Here is an 18,629-nt window from a genome sequence, read left to right as displayed (position 1 = left end):
CAGGGTCCTGGGATTGAGTCCTGTATTGGTCTCCCTGCTCAGTGGGGAGCCTGCTTCTCCCTCTGCCTGCCACTCCTGCTTGTGCCCTCTCTCTCTGACAAACAAATACATAAAATCTTTTAAAAAAGAAAAAGAAAAAAGAAGGCCATTTAGCCAGCAATGTTTCAGAATTGCTGTTGGTAACTCTGATGATGTCATACACACACACACACACACACGAGAATCTGATGAGAGCAGTGGATCCTAACCCCAGAAAATTAAATCTAAAACAAAATTCTGCATAGATTCAGGTTTGCCACAGACCATAGAACCCAAACAACAGACCCTGGGTTAACCTTCCTATAAAAAGACTGCAAATGTGCAGCTGAGATTGGATTAGACGTTCAAGGTTCCTATTACTCTCAAATTTTATGATGCACGTAATACAGGAATTGATAGGGTTTAAAGGATACAACAGCATGTTTGCTTGTTTCAGTGACGTCATCCAATAGGTATATGTCAAGCAGTGCCTGTAAAAGGAATAGAAAATTCAGCGTGTTTTTTATATGTTCACTCATTCACACTTCCTAATTCTCCCAAGCCTGTGCCGGGCGGGAACAATACCCCCAGCAATCGCAGAGTCTTCAGGGGGAGCGTGTGGCCAGAAACGTACGTGCAGACTAGATGGAGGGTATTTTCCTGTGCCTCCTTCATCCCGCTTCCACAACCTCTCAACGCCGTCTCCCAACTGAGCCACCATTTCGTCAATCATCAGGCAATCAGGGTTCCATTTCCCTCTGCAAAACAGGCAACATTCAGGATCATTCGCCATTCATGTTTATTCCAAACTTTTGTGGTCCCCACAATCCAAAGGAGAAGAGAGTTGAGAACAGGACCCCATTTGGCACCACGTGAAGTCCAGTCACCAACAAGAATTAGATGAACCTGTGAAGCCTTGGGCTTGGTCTCCAGCAAGCCGGTGCACACAGGTTCCCCAGGGGAGAGCGCGGTCCAGCCGCCAGATGCGTGAGCTTACTTCTACCATCCAGAGCAAACTGCCCAAGAGCACGGCAGCCAGTCGGGTATACACACCCAGCAGTTCAGTCAAAGGGCTATGAGTTCCCTTTCACCACCTGAGTCTTCTGACCCATAGATTCCTTCAAAAACCTATCCCCAAGCGCCTGCAGTGGTCAGCAGAACCCGTCCCTGCCTCATCTACAACAGCCAGGCGGGTGGCAGTTCCTCCTTCCCGAGCTTTCCCTGACAGCACCACACCACCTTCATTTACACGGCCTGCGCGACTTACGTGACAAGCAGGATTAGAAAAAGTAGCAACGCCGTTCAGGGACACACACTTAGGAACCAACGGATCTAGAATTTTAAAATATGCCTGATAGGGGCGCTTGGGTGGCTCAGTTGGGTGAGCATCCAACTCCTGACTTTGGCTAGGATCATGATCTGAGGGTCGTGAGATGAAGCCCCACGGCGGGCTCTGCACTCAGCGGGGAGTCTGCTTCACAGTCGCTCTCTGTCCTCCTCCCTCTGCTGGAGTGTGTGCTCTCTCTCAAATAAATAAAATCTTTAAAAATTAAATAAATATAATATGCCTAATAAATCTCCCACCTCGGTGCCTAGGCTCCGAGATTACTTCTTCTAAAGTACTGGACCCCAAACTTGCCACACACCAAATTATAGACAGCACGGCCTTCTGAGGACTGATTTCTGGGGGATTCTGACAACACACCTGACGTCCATGTTCGTGAACCACCGCTGTCAACGTTGCATGCTGTGCTACAAGCGTCACTCCCACCCGAGGAACACGACTATCTAATCCCTGCTCTTTCTTCTATTACCTCTGCTTCATTATTTCAAGGGAACCAAAGAGAGTAACATTCATGTATATAAAAAAGGAAAAATAAAGGAAGTAAGACAAAGAGAACAAGAACACAGTGGTTGAAGGGCGTGAAAAGCAACTGTTAATGGAAAGAATGGAAAAAGCCTAACTTATGGTATGCTTTGTGGCTTTCTGATGAATTGGGAGCCTTTAGTCATTTTCTAAATAAGAATCCTCAGGGGGAGCCTGGGTGGCTCAGTCGGTTAAAGCCTCTGCCTTCAGCTCAGGTCATGACTCCGGGGTCCTGGGATCGAACCCCGCATTGGGCTCTCTTGCTCAGCAGAGAGCCTGCTTCCCTTCCTCTCTCTCTGTCTGCTTCTCTGCCTACTTGTGATCTCTGTCAAAATAAATAAATAAATAAATAAATTAAGAATCCTCAGGAAAAATACATGCTTAAATGACAGAATCTCTTCTAATAAATCAACTGTGGTACCAACTCTTAATTAGGAAATACTGAGTAGCCACACTCAAATTATCAAATGAGATGTAACAGGTCAAGGCAAACACACAAATGTTACAACTAAAATAATAATGCCAGTAACAAATTCTGTCACTTAAGAATTCCACGCATTTCATCTTTCTGTAGCCTCATGAATTCTGTTCTGAGAAAGCGATGACTTCTTACAAAAGTAACTTCTAAGAGGTTTTGGAAAATTCTGGAAGGTACCTTGCCAGATGCTCACACTTCTGTCGACGACTGGTGTAGTAGTTCTGAATTACAGGGTAGTTGTAGTACAACCTGGACAACTGCACAGCATCATCTAGAGTTTTTTAAGAGTCAGAAAAATTAGTAATATTTCCAAAACATCCCAACAATACCTAAGGTTATCCACATTAATATTTTACTATAACTGCATGATACTGTTTAGTCTGCAGGCTTCCTAAATTTAAGTAATAAATACACATCCCTTTATTAACAGACACACAAATGAGAGAACAGAGTCTCTCATAACAGTTGGTAAAAACAAGGATGTTGGCTTAAAACTCTGGAAAAGCTACTCCAGAAATGATTCTACCCCCTTAACCCTTAATCACTCATATACTTAGAAAGCAAGCAGTATTCACTATTTAGGTAAAAATCAGAGAATTAATGAAAGAGTAAGGTCAACAGCAATTAGACAAAGGGACAGAAGTGCTTCGCAACAGAATCTAATGTGTGCCCTGGAAATGCAGGAAATTAGAGGCCTTAGAAGTGTTCTCTACATAAGCAGAGCAAAAGTCAAATCTAATTCTTGGTAGCATAAATTAGCTGAAAAGAGGTATTCGATTGATGGCAAATAACCTTGGTTAATAAGCATATTAAAACAACTCTTAAGGACAAAAAGATCAGCAAACGAGATTATAAAACCCAGAGCTGAGTGGATGTAATTTATAGCCGATGATATCGCTGAATGCTTTTTCAGAGGCCATTTTGTTTACTCTTTCCTTTTATGTCATTCGGCCCAATATGCACGTATGGCACGCCTGTGCATCGAGCGCGGGGCAGGGCACTCAAGACACAAAGTGAGAAAGAACGTTTAAGACTAGAAGAAAATGGAAGAGGTATGGTGGAAGAAAGGCAACCCGAAAATGAGAATCCCCCACACGACAGAGATTTCAGAAAGTCTTCAGTAATATTCACAGCTGAAGTCCGTGTTTTACCTGAGCCCTCGGGTAAGAGCCCGGAGTGACAGAACCAGAGCACCACCTGCGTGTACTGGCCGATGAGCCGCGTGATCAGGCACTTCTTGTGCAAGTCCATGAGGCCTGCGGAGACAAAACCGGCCGTGTAACGTGCCGTGCATCAACCGCGTGGAAAATCAAGACCCTGCCCAGTTCTCAAAACTCATTACTTGGTGACTTTTAACAGCGTATGTGGATTCTTCAATATACGTAGCCTGAACAGAAAACCTCCACAATGCCAAAGGGAGCGGCTCACCAAGCAGACGTCTGAGCTACACATGCTTCCACCCGAGCTGCATTTCCGAAGTCGAACGCAGCCGGTAACACAGACCAGCACAGGGATATTCCTGTCGGTTGTTCAAACCGGGCCTTTACGTGAAAACGGCTATTTTGTTTAAATGGCAAAACAAAGACAAATATTTACAACGACCTCTGTGAATAAAAATTTACATATAACTGAAGAATTTGAAACTCTACTGGAAGTACGTACGCTACCTTAACAGTAAGTTTAACCCACAGATTTCCCAAGCTTATTTAAGCATGGGCTCAGGGCACATCTAGTAATAGTCTGTAGTTTCCATTTAAAAAATAAAAATAAAAAAGGTCTCTTCGTACTTTGCACAATGATGCATCTGAGACAAGGAAGTTTATTCTTCCTTGAAGTAAAATTTAAATAAAAACTCATTTATACGAGACAAAGAGCACACCTCTCTCCGTGATCTCCTGGGCCTCTGTGGTGAAACAATTTAAGACGGAATTAAGGTTGCTGAGAAGCAAGTGGCACTGCTGGAGAGCCTGTATGGTCTGTGGGTCGATGAAACGACACGAGCCATCAAATAATGGTGTACCTTTCCAGGAGAAAATACCAGATTAGTTCTGACACAATAAATCCGAATTAGTTAAAATCATTAAGGCAAGATTTCTCAAACTCCTATTAACTACAGAGTTAGACTACACATTATGAGACTTTGAAATGGCAAATAACCTTAAGAAACCCAGAAGAGACAAATACAAATTCCTAGTTTTTTTAAGATGCAGAACAAGGTAAGCAATGTGAGCAGAGGAAGGGGACATGAAGTCAACTTCAGACTGACTAGAAATGAGTCTATCCATTAAATGCTTCCCCCTCAAGTAAAAATCTTTCCTATCAGATCTTTTACATGCCACGTTGTCTTGTGATTATTTTGTAAGAGCACTTTTTCCACCTCCAGTGTTCAAAAGTGAGACATTAAGACTCAGATAAAGACTTATAATAAAACTGTGTGCTTGTTATAATTCACTGTAGACTTGGCTGTCCCTTCATTTTAAACCCAACAATGAGTTTACAGATCCATTTTTGGGGAAAAAATGGGTATTTTAGTTGCTACTGGTTACATGTTTTAGATAAGATTCATTCACATTAACATTTATTGGGTAATTAGAAATTAGAAAACATATCTTAATTAATTAGAAATCCTTCCTCAAATCAAATTGATTTGCTTCATTTCCAATACATTTAAAATACTATGCTTTGTCTTTTTATTACATTTAGGTTTTTAAAAAAACTCCATTGACCAGTAATGCAGCTCAAGGCAGCAATAATGGCTAAGTTACCAGGTTCAAACCTGATGTACCATATTATGCTCAAAGTGTAATAAAGGTATATAATTTATGAACCAATCTGAATTTTTTTCTTTTCTTACATGAATTACATAAACCAGTCCTGAATATATTTTCCACTCAAAAAAATACATTTTTTGGCCCTAACTCTGAATTACCAGGTGTTTGCTCCTGTTTAACTAAGTGATTATTTAAATATTTAATAATTATTTAAATAATTATTCAATTATTTAAGTATTTATAATTATTTCATATTTATGGTTTGTAAGTATGACCTAAAAATACTAAAGAACCCCATGTCTCTAACAGTAGATTCTCTACTAAAAATAACTTAATTAAAAAGTCCATCTAATTCATTCATCATTGATACAATGATAGAAATAACAAAAATACATACTTCTAAATAAACTTAAATTATACTTCCATGTACAGGGCAATCACATTACTTTTGCACATAATGGGTTTCTAATATTTATAGGACACCTCAAAACTCAGATGAATGACAGATGAATGAATAAGCCTGGCAAGAAGAAAAATTACTGCGAATGACTGATAATGACACCTGCTAGCAGAAGACAGAGGTGATGAGTTTTTGCCCTCCTCTTTAGCTTTTTTTTGGTAATAAATATTTTGAATAGAAAATGAGTAAGAAGGGGACCTTCTGAGGTCAACTGGCATATCCCCCTGACTCCACCATCAGCAAACTTCATAAATTAATCTCTTAAGATCAAAGATAATGTACAACTCTGAAACTTGGTATTATAGGCATGTTAACATGTTGCCAGTTTAATAATCGATTGCAAAGTCTTGCTCAAGAAAGAATTTTGTCGGGGCGCCTGACTGGGTCAGTGGTGGAGCATGTGACTCTTCAACTTGAAGTTTTAAGTTTGAGCCCCATGCTGGGTGTAGAAATTATTTAAAAATAAAATGTTTAAAAGCAAACATAAAAATAATACTAATTTTGCCACCCCAACATTAAAAGAGAAGTTTTTCCTCTGAGACTTCTTTAAAGAGTTTACAACTTCAGGGGCACCTAGGTGGCTCAGTCTGTTAATCATCTGCCTTCGGCTCAGGTCATGATTCCAGGGACCTGGGATCGAGTCCCGATTCGGGCTCCCTATTCCGCGGGAAGCCTACTTCTCCCTCTCCCTCTGCCTGCTGCCCCTCCCCCCTACTTGTGCTCTCTCTCAAATAAACTCATAAAATCTTTAAAAAAAAACAAGTTTACAACTTCAAAATGATTAAAAATGATGATTGTAATGTACTTAAAACACAAATCAAGGTTAATATTTTAATATAATACTTACACAGTCTGTCAAATTCCTCTTTTGTAAAAACCACTTTATTCCATGTCCACTCAAGAACAAAGCGAAGATTGGCCGCAGAATTTGGTTGTTCTTATTAGTAAATATCAATGGAAAAAAATAAAGGATTATTAATTACAAACAAAAAATTAGTAGCTCCAGTGGGGAATCCTGACCAAGACCACAATGATCAAGTGAGCAATGGGAATGTCAACACTAACAAACTGGTACGAAACACGGCAAAGAGCACGCTGTTTTACGCCGTGCTGCTGTGAAGAATGTCAACTCTGAATCTTATCAGGAGGAAAGCTTAACGACACACACTGAAAGGCTGTCTGCAAATTGAGAGGCTTATCTTTAAAAAAAAAAAGCCAATTTCTTGAAAGAAAAAGCCTGGGAATTATATGAGATTAAGAGAGATTAAAAGGACATAAAAACTAAATACAAAGTGTATGCTGGATTCCATTCTGGATTCTCTATCCCTATAAATGCTATCAAGGACGTTACTGGCACAATTAATAACATTCCAGTAATGTCCGGGGATCAGATATGGCATGTATCAATGTTTTTCTGAATTTTATAAGTATAAAGTGGTTTTGTAATGAATGTTCTTGGTCTTGGAAATAATACTGAATTACTTACAAGTAGAGAAATGTTGATGCCTTCAACTTATTCTCAAATGACTCAACAAAAATAAAGGGGGGGTAGCATGTGTGTTTTTAAAAGAGAAGGATACATAGCAACTGGGATGAATCCCAGAGAATTTTGCTGAAGAGTCAATCCCAAAGTTACATATTGTATAATGTCATTTCTAAACATTTTTGAAATGACAAAATTACAGAAGTAGAGAACAGACTGGTGGCTCCCTGGGGTTATGCGTAGGGGGACATAGGTGTGGCTATAAAAAGGACAACATGGGGGTCCTGACTGAGATACTGTACCAGAGGCTTACCAGATCTTGCAGGGGGAGGGTGGTGATAAAGGGTAACACAGGATCTCTCTACACAATGTCTTAAAATAGCAATGTGAATCTACAATTAGCTCAAAATAAAGTTTAACTAAACCTCCCAAATTAATCATTTAAAAAATTTTAAATATAAAAGTGATTTGTTAAAAACCATAATCTTACCTTCTTTTGTCCACTTTTTGATACATCCAGTCAGAAGTCCCAGGCAACTTGTGTGGATTGCTGCTGACAATATAGCTTCTAACTGTTCTTCCTGAGCCATGCATTTAAAAAAAGAAGGAAAAAGAGTAAGAAATGAGGATAAAGGATATCTGATCACTGACTCAGAGACAGCAAGTTCTATAAAAATACAAACATTTAGGGACACCTGGGTGGCTCAGTGGGTTAAGTATCCAACTGCTGGTTTTGGCTCAGGTCATGATGTCAGCATCCTGGGATCGAGCCCTGTGTGGGGCTCCACGCTCAGCAGAGAGTCTGCTTGAGGTTCTCTCTCTCCCTCTCCCCCTCCCCCACAGGCATTCTCTTTAAAACCAATTAATTTTAAAAATTTTAAATTTTAAAATTTTAAAAATACAATTTTTAAAATTTTAAATTTTTAATTTTAAATTAAATTTAAAATTAAATTTTAAAAATATTTTAAATTTAAAAATTTTTTTTTATTTTTTTTTAATTTTAAAAATACAAACACACTTAAAGAGTTAAAAACTCATGACTCTCTAGGTGGCTATAAACACAAAGGCAGTGAGAGGCATTGGTGGCCCTGTGGAGTAATTGGAATCCTCATACACTGATGGTGGGGATGGAAAATGGTAGCCACTCTGGGAAACTCATATACTGAGTTACGTCATGACCCAGCAACTCCACACCCAGGAGAAATGAAAAGACAGAAAGCAGAGTGGTTTGAAAGCCGGGGAGTTGGGGGAGAACATGGAGGTTTTGTGGGGGTGAGAAAAATGTTCTCAAACTGAATGTGGAGATAGGTGGACAATTCCATGGATTTACTAAAAACCACTGTAAGCAGGTGACTATAAGATATAGCTGTGTCTTAACAAGTCTTATTTAAAATCATTATAAATCATACTGAATAGCAAAGAAACATGAATTTCATTCAGTAGAGCAGGAAACTTTTTTAAAAGAATTGAATGAAAAAACAGATGAGTCAAACAGGAACAGAGGGGCTTGACTATGATAAAGACTCCCTCAAAATGGGGCGCCTGGGTGGCTCAGTGGGTTAAGCCTCTGCCTTCGGCTCAGGTCATGATCTCAGGGTCCTGGGATCGAGTCCCGCATCAGGCTCTCTGCTCCGCAGGGAGCCTGCTTCCTCCTCTCTCTCTCTCTCTCTGCCTGCCGCTCTGCCTACTTGTGATCTCTCTGTCAAATAAATAAATAAAAATCTGTTTAAAAAAAAAAAAAAAGACTCCCTCAAAATGAAGAAAAGCATGATTCCAAATGGAGACTCAGTAAAGCAATTTACATTAACATTGGGGACAAAACAAGAATGTCTGCTGGTACCACTGTTTTTCCACAGTTTGTAGAGGTTCTACCAAACACTGTGAGAAGATAAACAAAAATGGAAAAAATAGAAGCCCGTATTTGCTGATGACTCCAGACCTTGAAAATCTAAAAGATTCTGATTTGATAAATAGATATTAAGTGAATACACAAAAACCAACTGCATTTTTATGTACTAGCAATAGCCACCCAGAATTTAATAGAGGAAAAACGTTCTAGTCACAAGCAGTACAACTACAGGGCACTTAAGAGATAAAAACATAAGAGACACCTGTAAGAACTGAAAAGAACTGTAAGATCTTGCTGAGATAGAAAACCAACCCTGAATAAATGAGAATATAGACCATTTAGACTTGTATGAGATGATGATAAAAATATTCTCTCCAAAATTAATACATGACTATAACAAATTTCCAAGAAGAGTTCCAATGGGAGTGCTGGATAAAATCATCTTATAATTAATACAAAAGAATAAATGCCTATGAATTGACAATTAAAGGAAAAAAAGGGCCACATAAGCAAATATTAGAGCAGTATATTAAAATGGCATAGAAATAGATCAGATTAATGGGACATAATAAAAAACCCAGAGACAGAACCCAATACACAGAGGAAATCAAATAAATGTGGTATCTTGGTAGTGTGACAAAAGGACACTCTGTGTTCTATTTTGTAAGGGGTATAGCACAGCTGCACTCATCATCATCCAGGAGAAAGAAAATCAACCTTTACCTGATGAACACAGATGAACTAAGCCTTACATGTTAATGAAGCATTGATTAGAAAGGTTTTTTAAGCCAGGAGCATTTGATTACAAAAATATTAATTTGTATGTAGCAAAAGATACCATAAAATAAATCAAGAGGGAAAAAAGACCCAGTAAAACAAGGGCAAAACCTGCAAATAATGTAATTAACAGAATACTGACCACCCAATGAAAATATGAAATTGCATCTGTATCATCCTTTTCCCGATATGAAGAAGGGATACAAAGAGATGCATGAAAGAAAAGTATACATAAAGTCCATGCACCATGTATACAAACAAATGATTACGAAGGGGACACTGACAAGACCACCACCCAGGTTTAGACTGAGAATATGTGGCAGTAACCTGGAAGCCGTGTCTGCTTGGACCTGACCAAAAACAAATCCCACCCACCCCTCTCATCTCCCATGGCAACCATGACCCCTTTCCTGCCTTCTGAAGTCATCATGTTCTTGCTTTTCTTTTTGTTTTAGCTCTACATGTGCATTGCTAAAGAATGTAATTTACTTTGGCCTGTTCTGGGAATGGAGTTTAAAAAAAAAGGGTACACGAAGGATGGTTAACAAAATGCCAATAGTTACATGCCTCAATACACTATAGCCGATTTTCTAAATCCAAATTATTCATGTATTATTTATGTAATTGGGGGAAAAAACCCAAATGGGGTGGATACTAGATTTAATCACGGAAAACATTAAATGCTGTTTTATTCACGTGGCTGAATTACAAGTTGTTTTTCACATTTTTAAGATATTACCGCTTTAACTAAATTTGACAGTATGTAATCAGAAAAAAAAAATCTGTATCAAGTTCCCTAAAGTGAGAAAATTAAATGGAGCACTTTGGAGTGCCCAAGGCCTGAGGGTGATGAGCAGTGAGTTCTCTGCGGTCAGGAAGCTGGAGCACTGGGCCGGAAAGTAAGTTCCAGTTCCTGACAGTAGGGTGGGCAAGGCCACTGGGGCCGAAGTTCCTGGAGGTCTTTCAATGAATCTAATCAGGGCTGCAGAAAACCACCGTGAATCTGGTGCTTTTTCTCCTTGTCTTCTTGAGGGCAGCGGAATGGACACTATAAAATAGAATACTATGAACGAAAGACTGAGCAAAGGTGTCCCCTGAATGCATATGGTTGGAAATCAACCGCCCACAGTGGGATGATGCTGTTTTATCAAACAAAGCCCTCAACAGTATTCTTGGGCCATTAGACAGAAAGAATAGGTATCTTCTGCACAATGTATTAGTAATTCTCCCATAACTCTGATCAAGTAGATGGGTTAAAAAAGACCATTTATTACTCACAACAGACAAAAGCAACCTTATAAACTGCTTTAGCCTTTCCTGAAAAAAAGAAAATTCTTGTTACCTGTGGATAAAGATGGAACATCACACACAGCCATTTACTTGCTGCCCTGGTATCATCACCAGACCCCAGTGAGTGATCAATCGTAAATAGCAGAGAAAGGTATCAATCAACGAGGGCAAAGAAAAGAGAAGGCATCATGGGGTGAGACAGCTCAACAGAATCCATGAATGGCAATCATGAGGAAAGGTGATGAACTCAACAGTGTGAAGGAAACCGCGTCCTTAGGTCCTCACAGACGGGAGCTACAGATGAGAATCTAGTCAGGTTAGCTCTCTGAGCCCTCAGGCTAAGTCCTTGGAGAGTCCAGGTACAGAGGAAAGTAGGGGGGGCAAGAGTGGTCAGACCTGGGCTAAAAACAGGCAACCGGTGGACACTTAGTCTATGGAACAGCCAGCCGTACCCCCTTGGGACCCTGCAGTGAAGAACCATGGACACCTGCATCACAGATCTTTGGGAAAATGGAATGGCTCCCCAAAAGTGTGGGCTTTCTCCACTGAAATGGTGCATGTTCCATCTACTATCCTCAAGAAGAGGATTCCTCTCCATGAACTATACCCATGCAAAATAGAGTGTATCATCTGTTATTGACCCACTTTACATATAAACAGATGACCAAGGGCCACCAAATGCATAAGGAGAGCAACTGGCATCAAAGAGACTAGATGAAGAAACGGGACTGCAGAGGAAACAGAGCCAGTGCAAAAATCAAGTAAGACTGTGAACACACACGGGCAGCAGCTAGTTCATCCATAAAACAGAATACTAGAAACAAAAGACTGATCAAAGAAAAAGTACTCAGAAATTTTATATGAGGGTCAAATTTTTAAAAAGCTGATGGGAAGACAGGTAGATGATGAAGAAATCTCCCCCAAAACAGAACCAGAGGCAAAGGTGACAAACTGCTGGGCAATGAAGGTAATCTAACCGAAGGTCAGACCCTTTGTCTGAAGAGGCGCCACAAAAAGCAAAAACTAACTGGGAAGAAAAAAATTAAGCTTGTGTGAGACTAGGCAAGGTTTTGTTTTGTTTTTGTTTTTTTGTAAGGCCACTTAGAAACTCCAGGGAAAAACAAGCTATGTAATAAGAACATTAACATCGACCATGATCACGACACAACCACGTGGTCAATATTTACATAGGTACCAAAATATAAAAGGAGAGGAAGGAGGGGGGAATCTCCCAGTGATAACGGTATCGAGTATTTCACTTTACTCCATGAAATTATTAAAATCCAACCGTAAATGTTAAACCACGAGTGGCAATATTTGTATTCCATGGGTGTTTAAAAGGCTCTTTTTCCAGCAATTCATAATGTTGCACTTCTGTAATTTTTAAAATAACTTTATCCAAACACTACTTGGGGAGAGTTAACATTTTCTCTTTAACCATGGGAAAATGGAGCTTACTTTATTCTAGCATGTTTTACTAACAAATAATGAGTTAAATTAAACGTGAATTATGAGCTGTCCCCAAGCAATACTGTTTACTATTAGAATGTCCCCTGGTAGGTAAAATGTACTGGGACCAGGAAAACTAAATGGATTATAAACCTCCACTAGGAAGTTGAGATTTTGGCTTCCATGAGTGAGTCTCACTTCTAGAATGGCCTTGTTCTACAGGAACTTGGAATCTCCTCACAGGCTCTCAGAAGATACCGGTTTCTATAAAGCAGCGGTTCTCAGAACACTGCATCACAATCACATTAAGGGCTTTTTCTTTTTTTAAGATTTATTTATTTGAGAGAGAGTGTGTGAGCACAAGCAGGCAGAGGAGCCGAGAGAGAGGGAAAGCAGGACTCAATCCCAGGAACCTGAGATCATGACCTGAGCCGAAATCAAGAGTCGAATGCTTAACTGACTGAGCCACCCAGGGGCCACCACATCAAAGGGCTTTTTGAAACACTGAGTGCTAGGCTCCACTCCTAGAATTTCTGATTCAACAGTCCTATGATAGCACAAGTTCCCAGTGACACTCATGCCAGTGATCACATACTTGCGTTCTAGACCATGAGATCCACCTAAGTCAAGATGATTTTTACTCACGAGGTCTTACTCACTTGTACCTATGCAGTTCTCACAGGGGCTGGAAAATGGCCCCTGGCCTGTTACAACTTCTACTCGTGACATGCCTGGGGCCACCACAATGTGGCTTCTGTCCTAAATCCTTCTATACAGCTAAGTGAACCTAGTGCCAAGTTATGGCCTACTGAGTCCTGGTAGTATGTATTTTAAGCCAAACCTAAGACCACAGCTACTGATCATGAAGCATGAGCATTATACTACTGAATTTATTTTTGCAGAAATTATCTAGTAAACTTTTACTATAATAATGTAATACTCTAACAGAAAGCTAATAACAAAAGAAACAAAAGCATTATAAATCATCTCACCTGACTTAAACTGGAAGGGTGAGTATCAGTAAGTCTTGGTGACAGAAGGCCAGCCATAAGACATCGATTATAGCCATCAGGTATGAATTCACTGAGAGATGCTCCTGATTTCTTTAAAAACCTCAAAGTCTGTAAAGATTGATGAATAAACATTAATACATAATTTCAAATAATCAAATTTAAGAATTAATAAACTTATCATCTACTTTGTACTTAATATTCTGAATAAAGCTAAAAGACACTGAATAGAAATTTTAGGACTCCATTTTTACACTTCTTGTAAGGAAAAGGGCTTATAAAGTTCTTGAGCTAAACCAATGCATGCTAGTCAAAAATAATATTACTGATGAAGATATTTTGGGTGGCATTCTGTCTTTGATGGGTAACCCTGTTACATTCTCCAATGCTGACAGCTGACAGACTTGGTGACAGGTCTTAATGAACACACACACACAAACGCACACACCCCACACACACCCCTACAGTTTATTCCTTCTGATCTAATGTCAGAGAGATCCAATATGAAGTATACATATAGCATTCACGCAAATCTAGCTGGTTATCAATTTCGAAATCTGTCATTTTGTGTTTTCCTGGAGAAGTCTTTTTCAACATCTAGTCATTGCCTGCTCTGAGCCAGACACTGTGCTAGGTATCTTCTTTGCATTACTTCCCTCATTCATAAGCTTCCTGAGAAGAAAGAGGAGAATGAAGAGTATGGATACAAAGAGATACGGTGAAGGCACTGACCTACTTCCACTCTTTTCCTTACGGCTCAAGTAGCTAACATCCACACAACCCCAATACTTCTTCTGGCATGCTGCCATCAGTAACTGATGCTACTAGTTGCTCATATCACAAACCTAGCAGAAGCTACCATTTAAGCTGAAACAACAGTTTATATAATTAACACTAAATAAAGTTTAAATTCATGATCTGACTTCAGTTCATTAAGACACTCTGTCCACATTGTTAGTTGTTACCTACCTCCTTTTGAAAGCCATTACAAGTTATATGAACAATTCCTGAGTTTAACAAACAAGTGGCATCTAAAAAAAAGATGTAAAAAAAAAAAAATAAAATCTGCTTACGTATTATATTGTAGATGGCATTAATACAACAAAATTTATCCTAACAAGAGACTGCTAGGCAAGATATCAAAATTACATACAATAAATTTTAAAATAATTTTTCCAAATATTTCCATCCTGACAAGATACCAAACTTAACATAAATAATACTTATCTTTTCTAGCGAATTCATAAGTGATAGTATCTTTATAAAATACCTAAGTATTAAATTTCTGGTGTACATATCAAACTAAATTTCCTAAGTTACCCATATATTAACTAACAGTAATGAGACATGAACAGGTAAGCATATATACCTGCATACTACACACTACATACGTACCACACATACTATACAAATACATATTACACGTACAAACACCCACACAGATATACTTGTGCATGTTATTTTTCTCGAAAGGTAATGTTAAGGAAACACATACCAAAATTGTAAATATTTGCGTTAAAAAACTGTTCGGGAGGTGGATATGAAGGGGGAATTCCTCTACTTAAGCTTCTCTCATTAACTAGTATATCCAAGATGTAATGCGGGTAAGTCTTGTTCACAACAGAATCCAGTGACCACAATGCAAAGTAAGAGCAATTATGCAGATATTCTCCTGCTCTAAAAGAAAATGTTACAAAATCATTAAATGACCAAGCTGCTACACATACAAATACGAAAGAGAAGAGAGGGCGAAACCCTACCTTAACGAATCTGGCATCTGTGCATGATACCAACGATTTATGTCAAAAAGCCCCAAATACATAGAAGGCTTTCCTTGTCCATATATATTCACCTGCCAGGTAAAGACTGAAACACTAGTGTCAGGAGACAGAGCTAAAAAAAAGAATATAATTTTTATAAATTGAATAAATAATCACAAACTAAAATTACCCCAAATAAAATTTCAGCAACATCTTGTCATAAATTAAGTTTTCATCATGTCTGATATGTCAAAGCGCATTTCTATGGCTCGTTCTGTAAGAAGGGTTTCATTCAGTATTATCTTCACTGTCTCTCCATTTCAAGATTTTATAAAAAAATACTCATCAGAAAAGTTATATCGTGGCTTGTTTTCACTTAACACTTTGGCAACTTTGAGGTATCGGGGATAAAGTAGGAATTTATTTATTTTGATTCATTTGTTTGATTGCATATTCTCCCAACAAGGGAACACAGAGAATATCAATACCGAAAATGGATGCCTCGAGGCACAGGGCTTGATTCTTTAGAGGATTCTAGTTGAGAAGGGCTGATCCAGCTCTATGGGAGAGAGGGGGAAGACTAGTACCTGGATGATGGTTGTGGGGAATGGAAAGATAGGAACAAGGTAAGAGGCACCAACGAGAGAAAAAGTAAACATCTGAGACACAACTAATGGGAAACACAGAAAGAAGAGGGGAGTGGGGAATACAAGAGGGAGAGTTTGAAGAGCTGTGTTTTGGGTATGTTTAGTTGGACATGAAGACTGGGCCACAAAAACCGACGTGGGACAAGCACAGAGGACATGCCCAGACGAAGGGGCTAACCATGAGGATGAGTCCCAGGAAGCACACACACAAGCACGGCTGTAGGGAGCACGCCCAGAGCTGAACGAACCTACACCGGCATCACATTTACTTCTCACAGCCACCCTTTGCAAAAGGTCCAACTGCGTTTACTCCATTCAGATGGGGAAAGGGAGGCTCAGAAACGTTAAATAATTCATCAAAGGTCACAACTAGTGACAGAGCTGAGATCCGAAGCCATGAGGGATTCCAAAATCTATGCCATTTTGACCATGCAAAGGTTGTTTACCAGGAAGAAGGGATGATACTAAAAGGAAAGAGAAAGATTAAAGACAACCAAGGCCTGTTTGCCACAGGTCTCAAAAAATATGCAGAAGGAACCATTATTCACAGACTATTCATACTAGTCAAAACTAGAGACCATTCTTGTCTGTTTAAAAAGCTGGATTAAAATACAAGGGTCCCTCAAGCTACTGGACTCGAGTTCTGCACAGCAAACTGGAGAGTAAGAATACCAACTGTCTCATACGGACCTAAAAGAAATTCCATAATCAGTATTCTAATTTTTTAACTGCCAGGAGTACGAACTCTAAAAAAGTATAAATCTTCCATCAAGGTGGATTCATAAATCTGTCATAAATCTTACATCAAGGTAACTACCAAAATCAAGCATTCCACATGACATATAAGAGTGCTTTTAACCAACCTTCATTCATACCTTCCTCTCTGTCGCCATGATATCGATATTTCTCTATACTCTGGCATCCCAACAGTTTGGTATTACTAGTCTGTCCCCTCAAAGGAAACATGCCACCCGTGAGGTCCAGTGTGTATCTTTCTTCACAGTACTCTAACCCCTGAAACAGAAAATGCACACAAATCTCTATCTTCATAGAACTCTAAGCCAGAAGTCATTCAAAAATTAAATGCTCTCTGAATTTAAAGAGTTTTCACGTGATACAAAGAAAACACAAAAAAGTTACAAAGTAAAGAGAACAAATAACTTGAAAAGGCCTCTGGAATGTATGTATATGATATACATACATGTACATACATACATGTATATGTATATGTAGTATAAAACACAGATAAACTTAGTCTCTCAAAAATAATGACCAACAAAACTTCTAAAGCAGTTATCAAACGTGGGAACCTTCAGGTACTTGGGGCTGGAGTGTGAACTGGACTGACCACCACTATTCTGCACAAAGACACACCAGGCCAGCAAACCTGCTCCTCTGTTCAGAGTGACATTCTTGCTCTAGAACAGCCCCCTCCTTTTTTTCCTCATCAATCTCTTTAAGAATCTAACAAAAGCTGGGGCGCCTGGGTAGCATAGTTGGGTGAGTGTCTGACTCTTGGTTTCGGCTCAGGTCATGGTCTCAGGGTCCTGGGATTGAGCCCCACACTGGGCTCTCCACTCAGCACAGAGTCTGCTTGGGATTCTCCCTTCTTCTCCCTGCCCCTCCCACTGTGCATACATGCTCTCTCTCTCTCTCAAATAAATAAATCAATCTTTGGATGGAAAAAAAAAAAGAACCTAAGAAAAGCTATGAAACTTTCTTCCAGAAAAATGCATAACCATAAAAATGTCTCAGATAATTCACAGACTTTATGGATTCTTTAAAGGCCATCCATATAACCTCAAACACTAGCTTAAGAAAGCCTGTCCTACAGAAAGGAAGTAGGGGCTGACCAGGTGGCTATTAGCAGCATGCCACTTTGTCTTCAAGAATTCAGCTGGAAAAAGAGTCATCTGAAAGACTAATGCATTTATCCTTTTTATAAGTGGCAAGACAATTGTTTTAATTTAAAAAATTTGTATTTATTTATTTATTTAATATTTTTATTTTTAAGTGGGGCACTGGGTAGCTCAGTCAGTTAAGCATCTGACTCTTGATTTTGGCTCAGGTCATCATCTCAGGGTTGTGAGATCAACCCCCCAACACTGGGCTCCGTGCTGAACGCAGAGCCTGCTTAAGATTTTCTCTCTCCCTCTCCCTCTGCCCTCCACCGTACTTGCACTCTCTTTTTCAAAAAAAAAAAAAAACAAAAAAACAAAAAACAAAAAAAACAACCAAACAAACAAAAAAAGATTTTAAATAATGTCTAACCCAACATGGGGCTCAAACTCACAACCCTGAGATCAAGGGTTGCATGCTCCACCGAATGAGCCAGTCGGGTGCCCCAACACTGTTTATAAAGTCACCCCATGGCTTACTGCTTGCCATATTAGAGCAACAAAGTGGAGCTCCTTTTCCTGGGTACCAATGAAGTCACAAAATGAGTCTTGTCCAATCCCCTCAATTTAGATGAAAATGGTATGTGGGGAAGTTCAGAAGGCTACGCTGACACAACTGCTCGTCTTCTGATCCCTAATCTAACACTTCTTCCACTACATTGTGAATACAGTATTAACTTGAACAGAAGGACTTTTCAATATGTTAATATCTTAAAACAAAGACTAAAATGGTCAAAAAACAATAAAATGGTCAGAATGAACCCGTATTCCCGGTACCATTTACCTCATACAAGACTTGTCCTGATGCCAAACACTTTCTGTCACCAAAGGCCAGCTGAAGTAGATGTAAACTCAACACATCCCCTTCACTG

General features: G+C 39.3%; 1 protein-coding gene across 1 annotated transcript in view; it reads right to left on the bottom strand.

Moving 5' to 3' along the window:
* Positions 1-18,629, bottom strand: part of AHCTF1 (AT-hook containing transcription factor 1) — an 80,671-nt gene that overhangs the window by 31,058 nt on the left and 30,984 nt on the right. Inside the window, exons 8-20 of the mRNA XM_080824045.1 lie at positions 18,542-18,626; positions 16,723-16,873; positions 15,213-15,345; positions 14,948-15,129; positions 14,422-14,483; positions 13,435-13,563; positions 7,568-7,658; positions 6,442-6,531; positions 4,243-4,383; positions 3,515-3,619; positions 2,541-2,634; positions 653-776; positions 453-509 (exon numbers count right to left, since the gene is read on the bottom strand). Of these exons, the coding sequence (XP_080680171.1) occupies positions 453-509; positions 653-776; positions 2,541-2,634; positions 3,515-3,619; positions 4,243-4,383; positions 6,442-6,531; positions 7,568-7,658; positions 13,435-13,563; positions 14,422-14,483; positions 14,948-15,129; positions 15,213-15,345; positions 16,723-16,873; positions 18,542-18,626 (1,444 nt within the window). The remainder of the gene's footprint in view (positions 1-452; positions 510-652; positions 777-2,540; positions 2,635-3,514; positions 3,620-4,242; positions 4,384-6,441; positions 6,532-7,567; positions 7,659-13,434; positions 13,564-14,421; positions 14,484-14,947; positions 15,130-15,212; positions 15,346-16,722; positions 16,874-18,541; positions 18,627-18,629) is intronic.

Source organism: Martes martes (genome assembly GCF_963455335.1).
Source record: "Martes martes genome assembly, chromosome: 15".
Classification (NCBI taxonomy): domain Eukaryota; kingdom Metazoa; phylum Chordata; class Mammalia; order Carnivora; family Mustelidae; genus Martes; species Martes martes.
The sequence above is the reverse complement of the archived record's forward strand: the minus strand, read 5'-3'. Positions and strand labels throughout refer to the sequence as shown.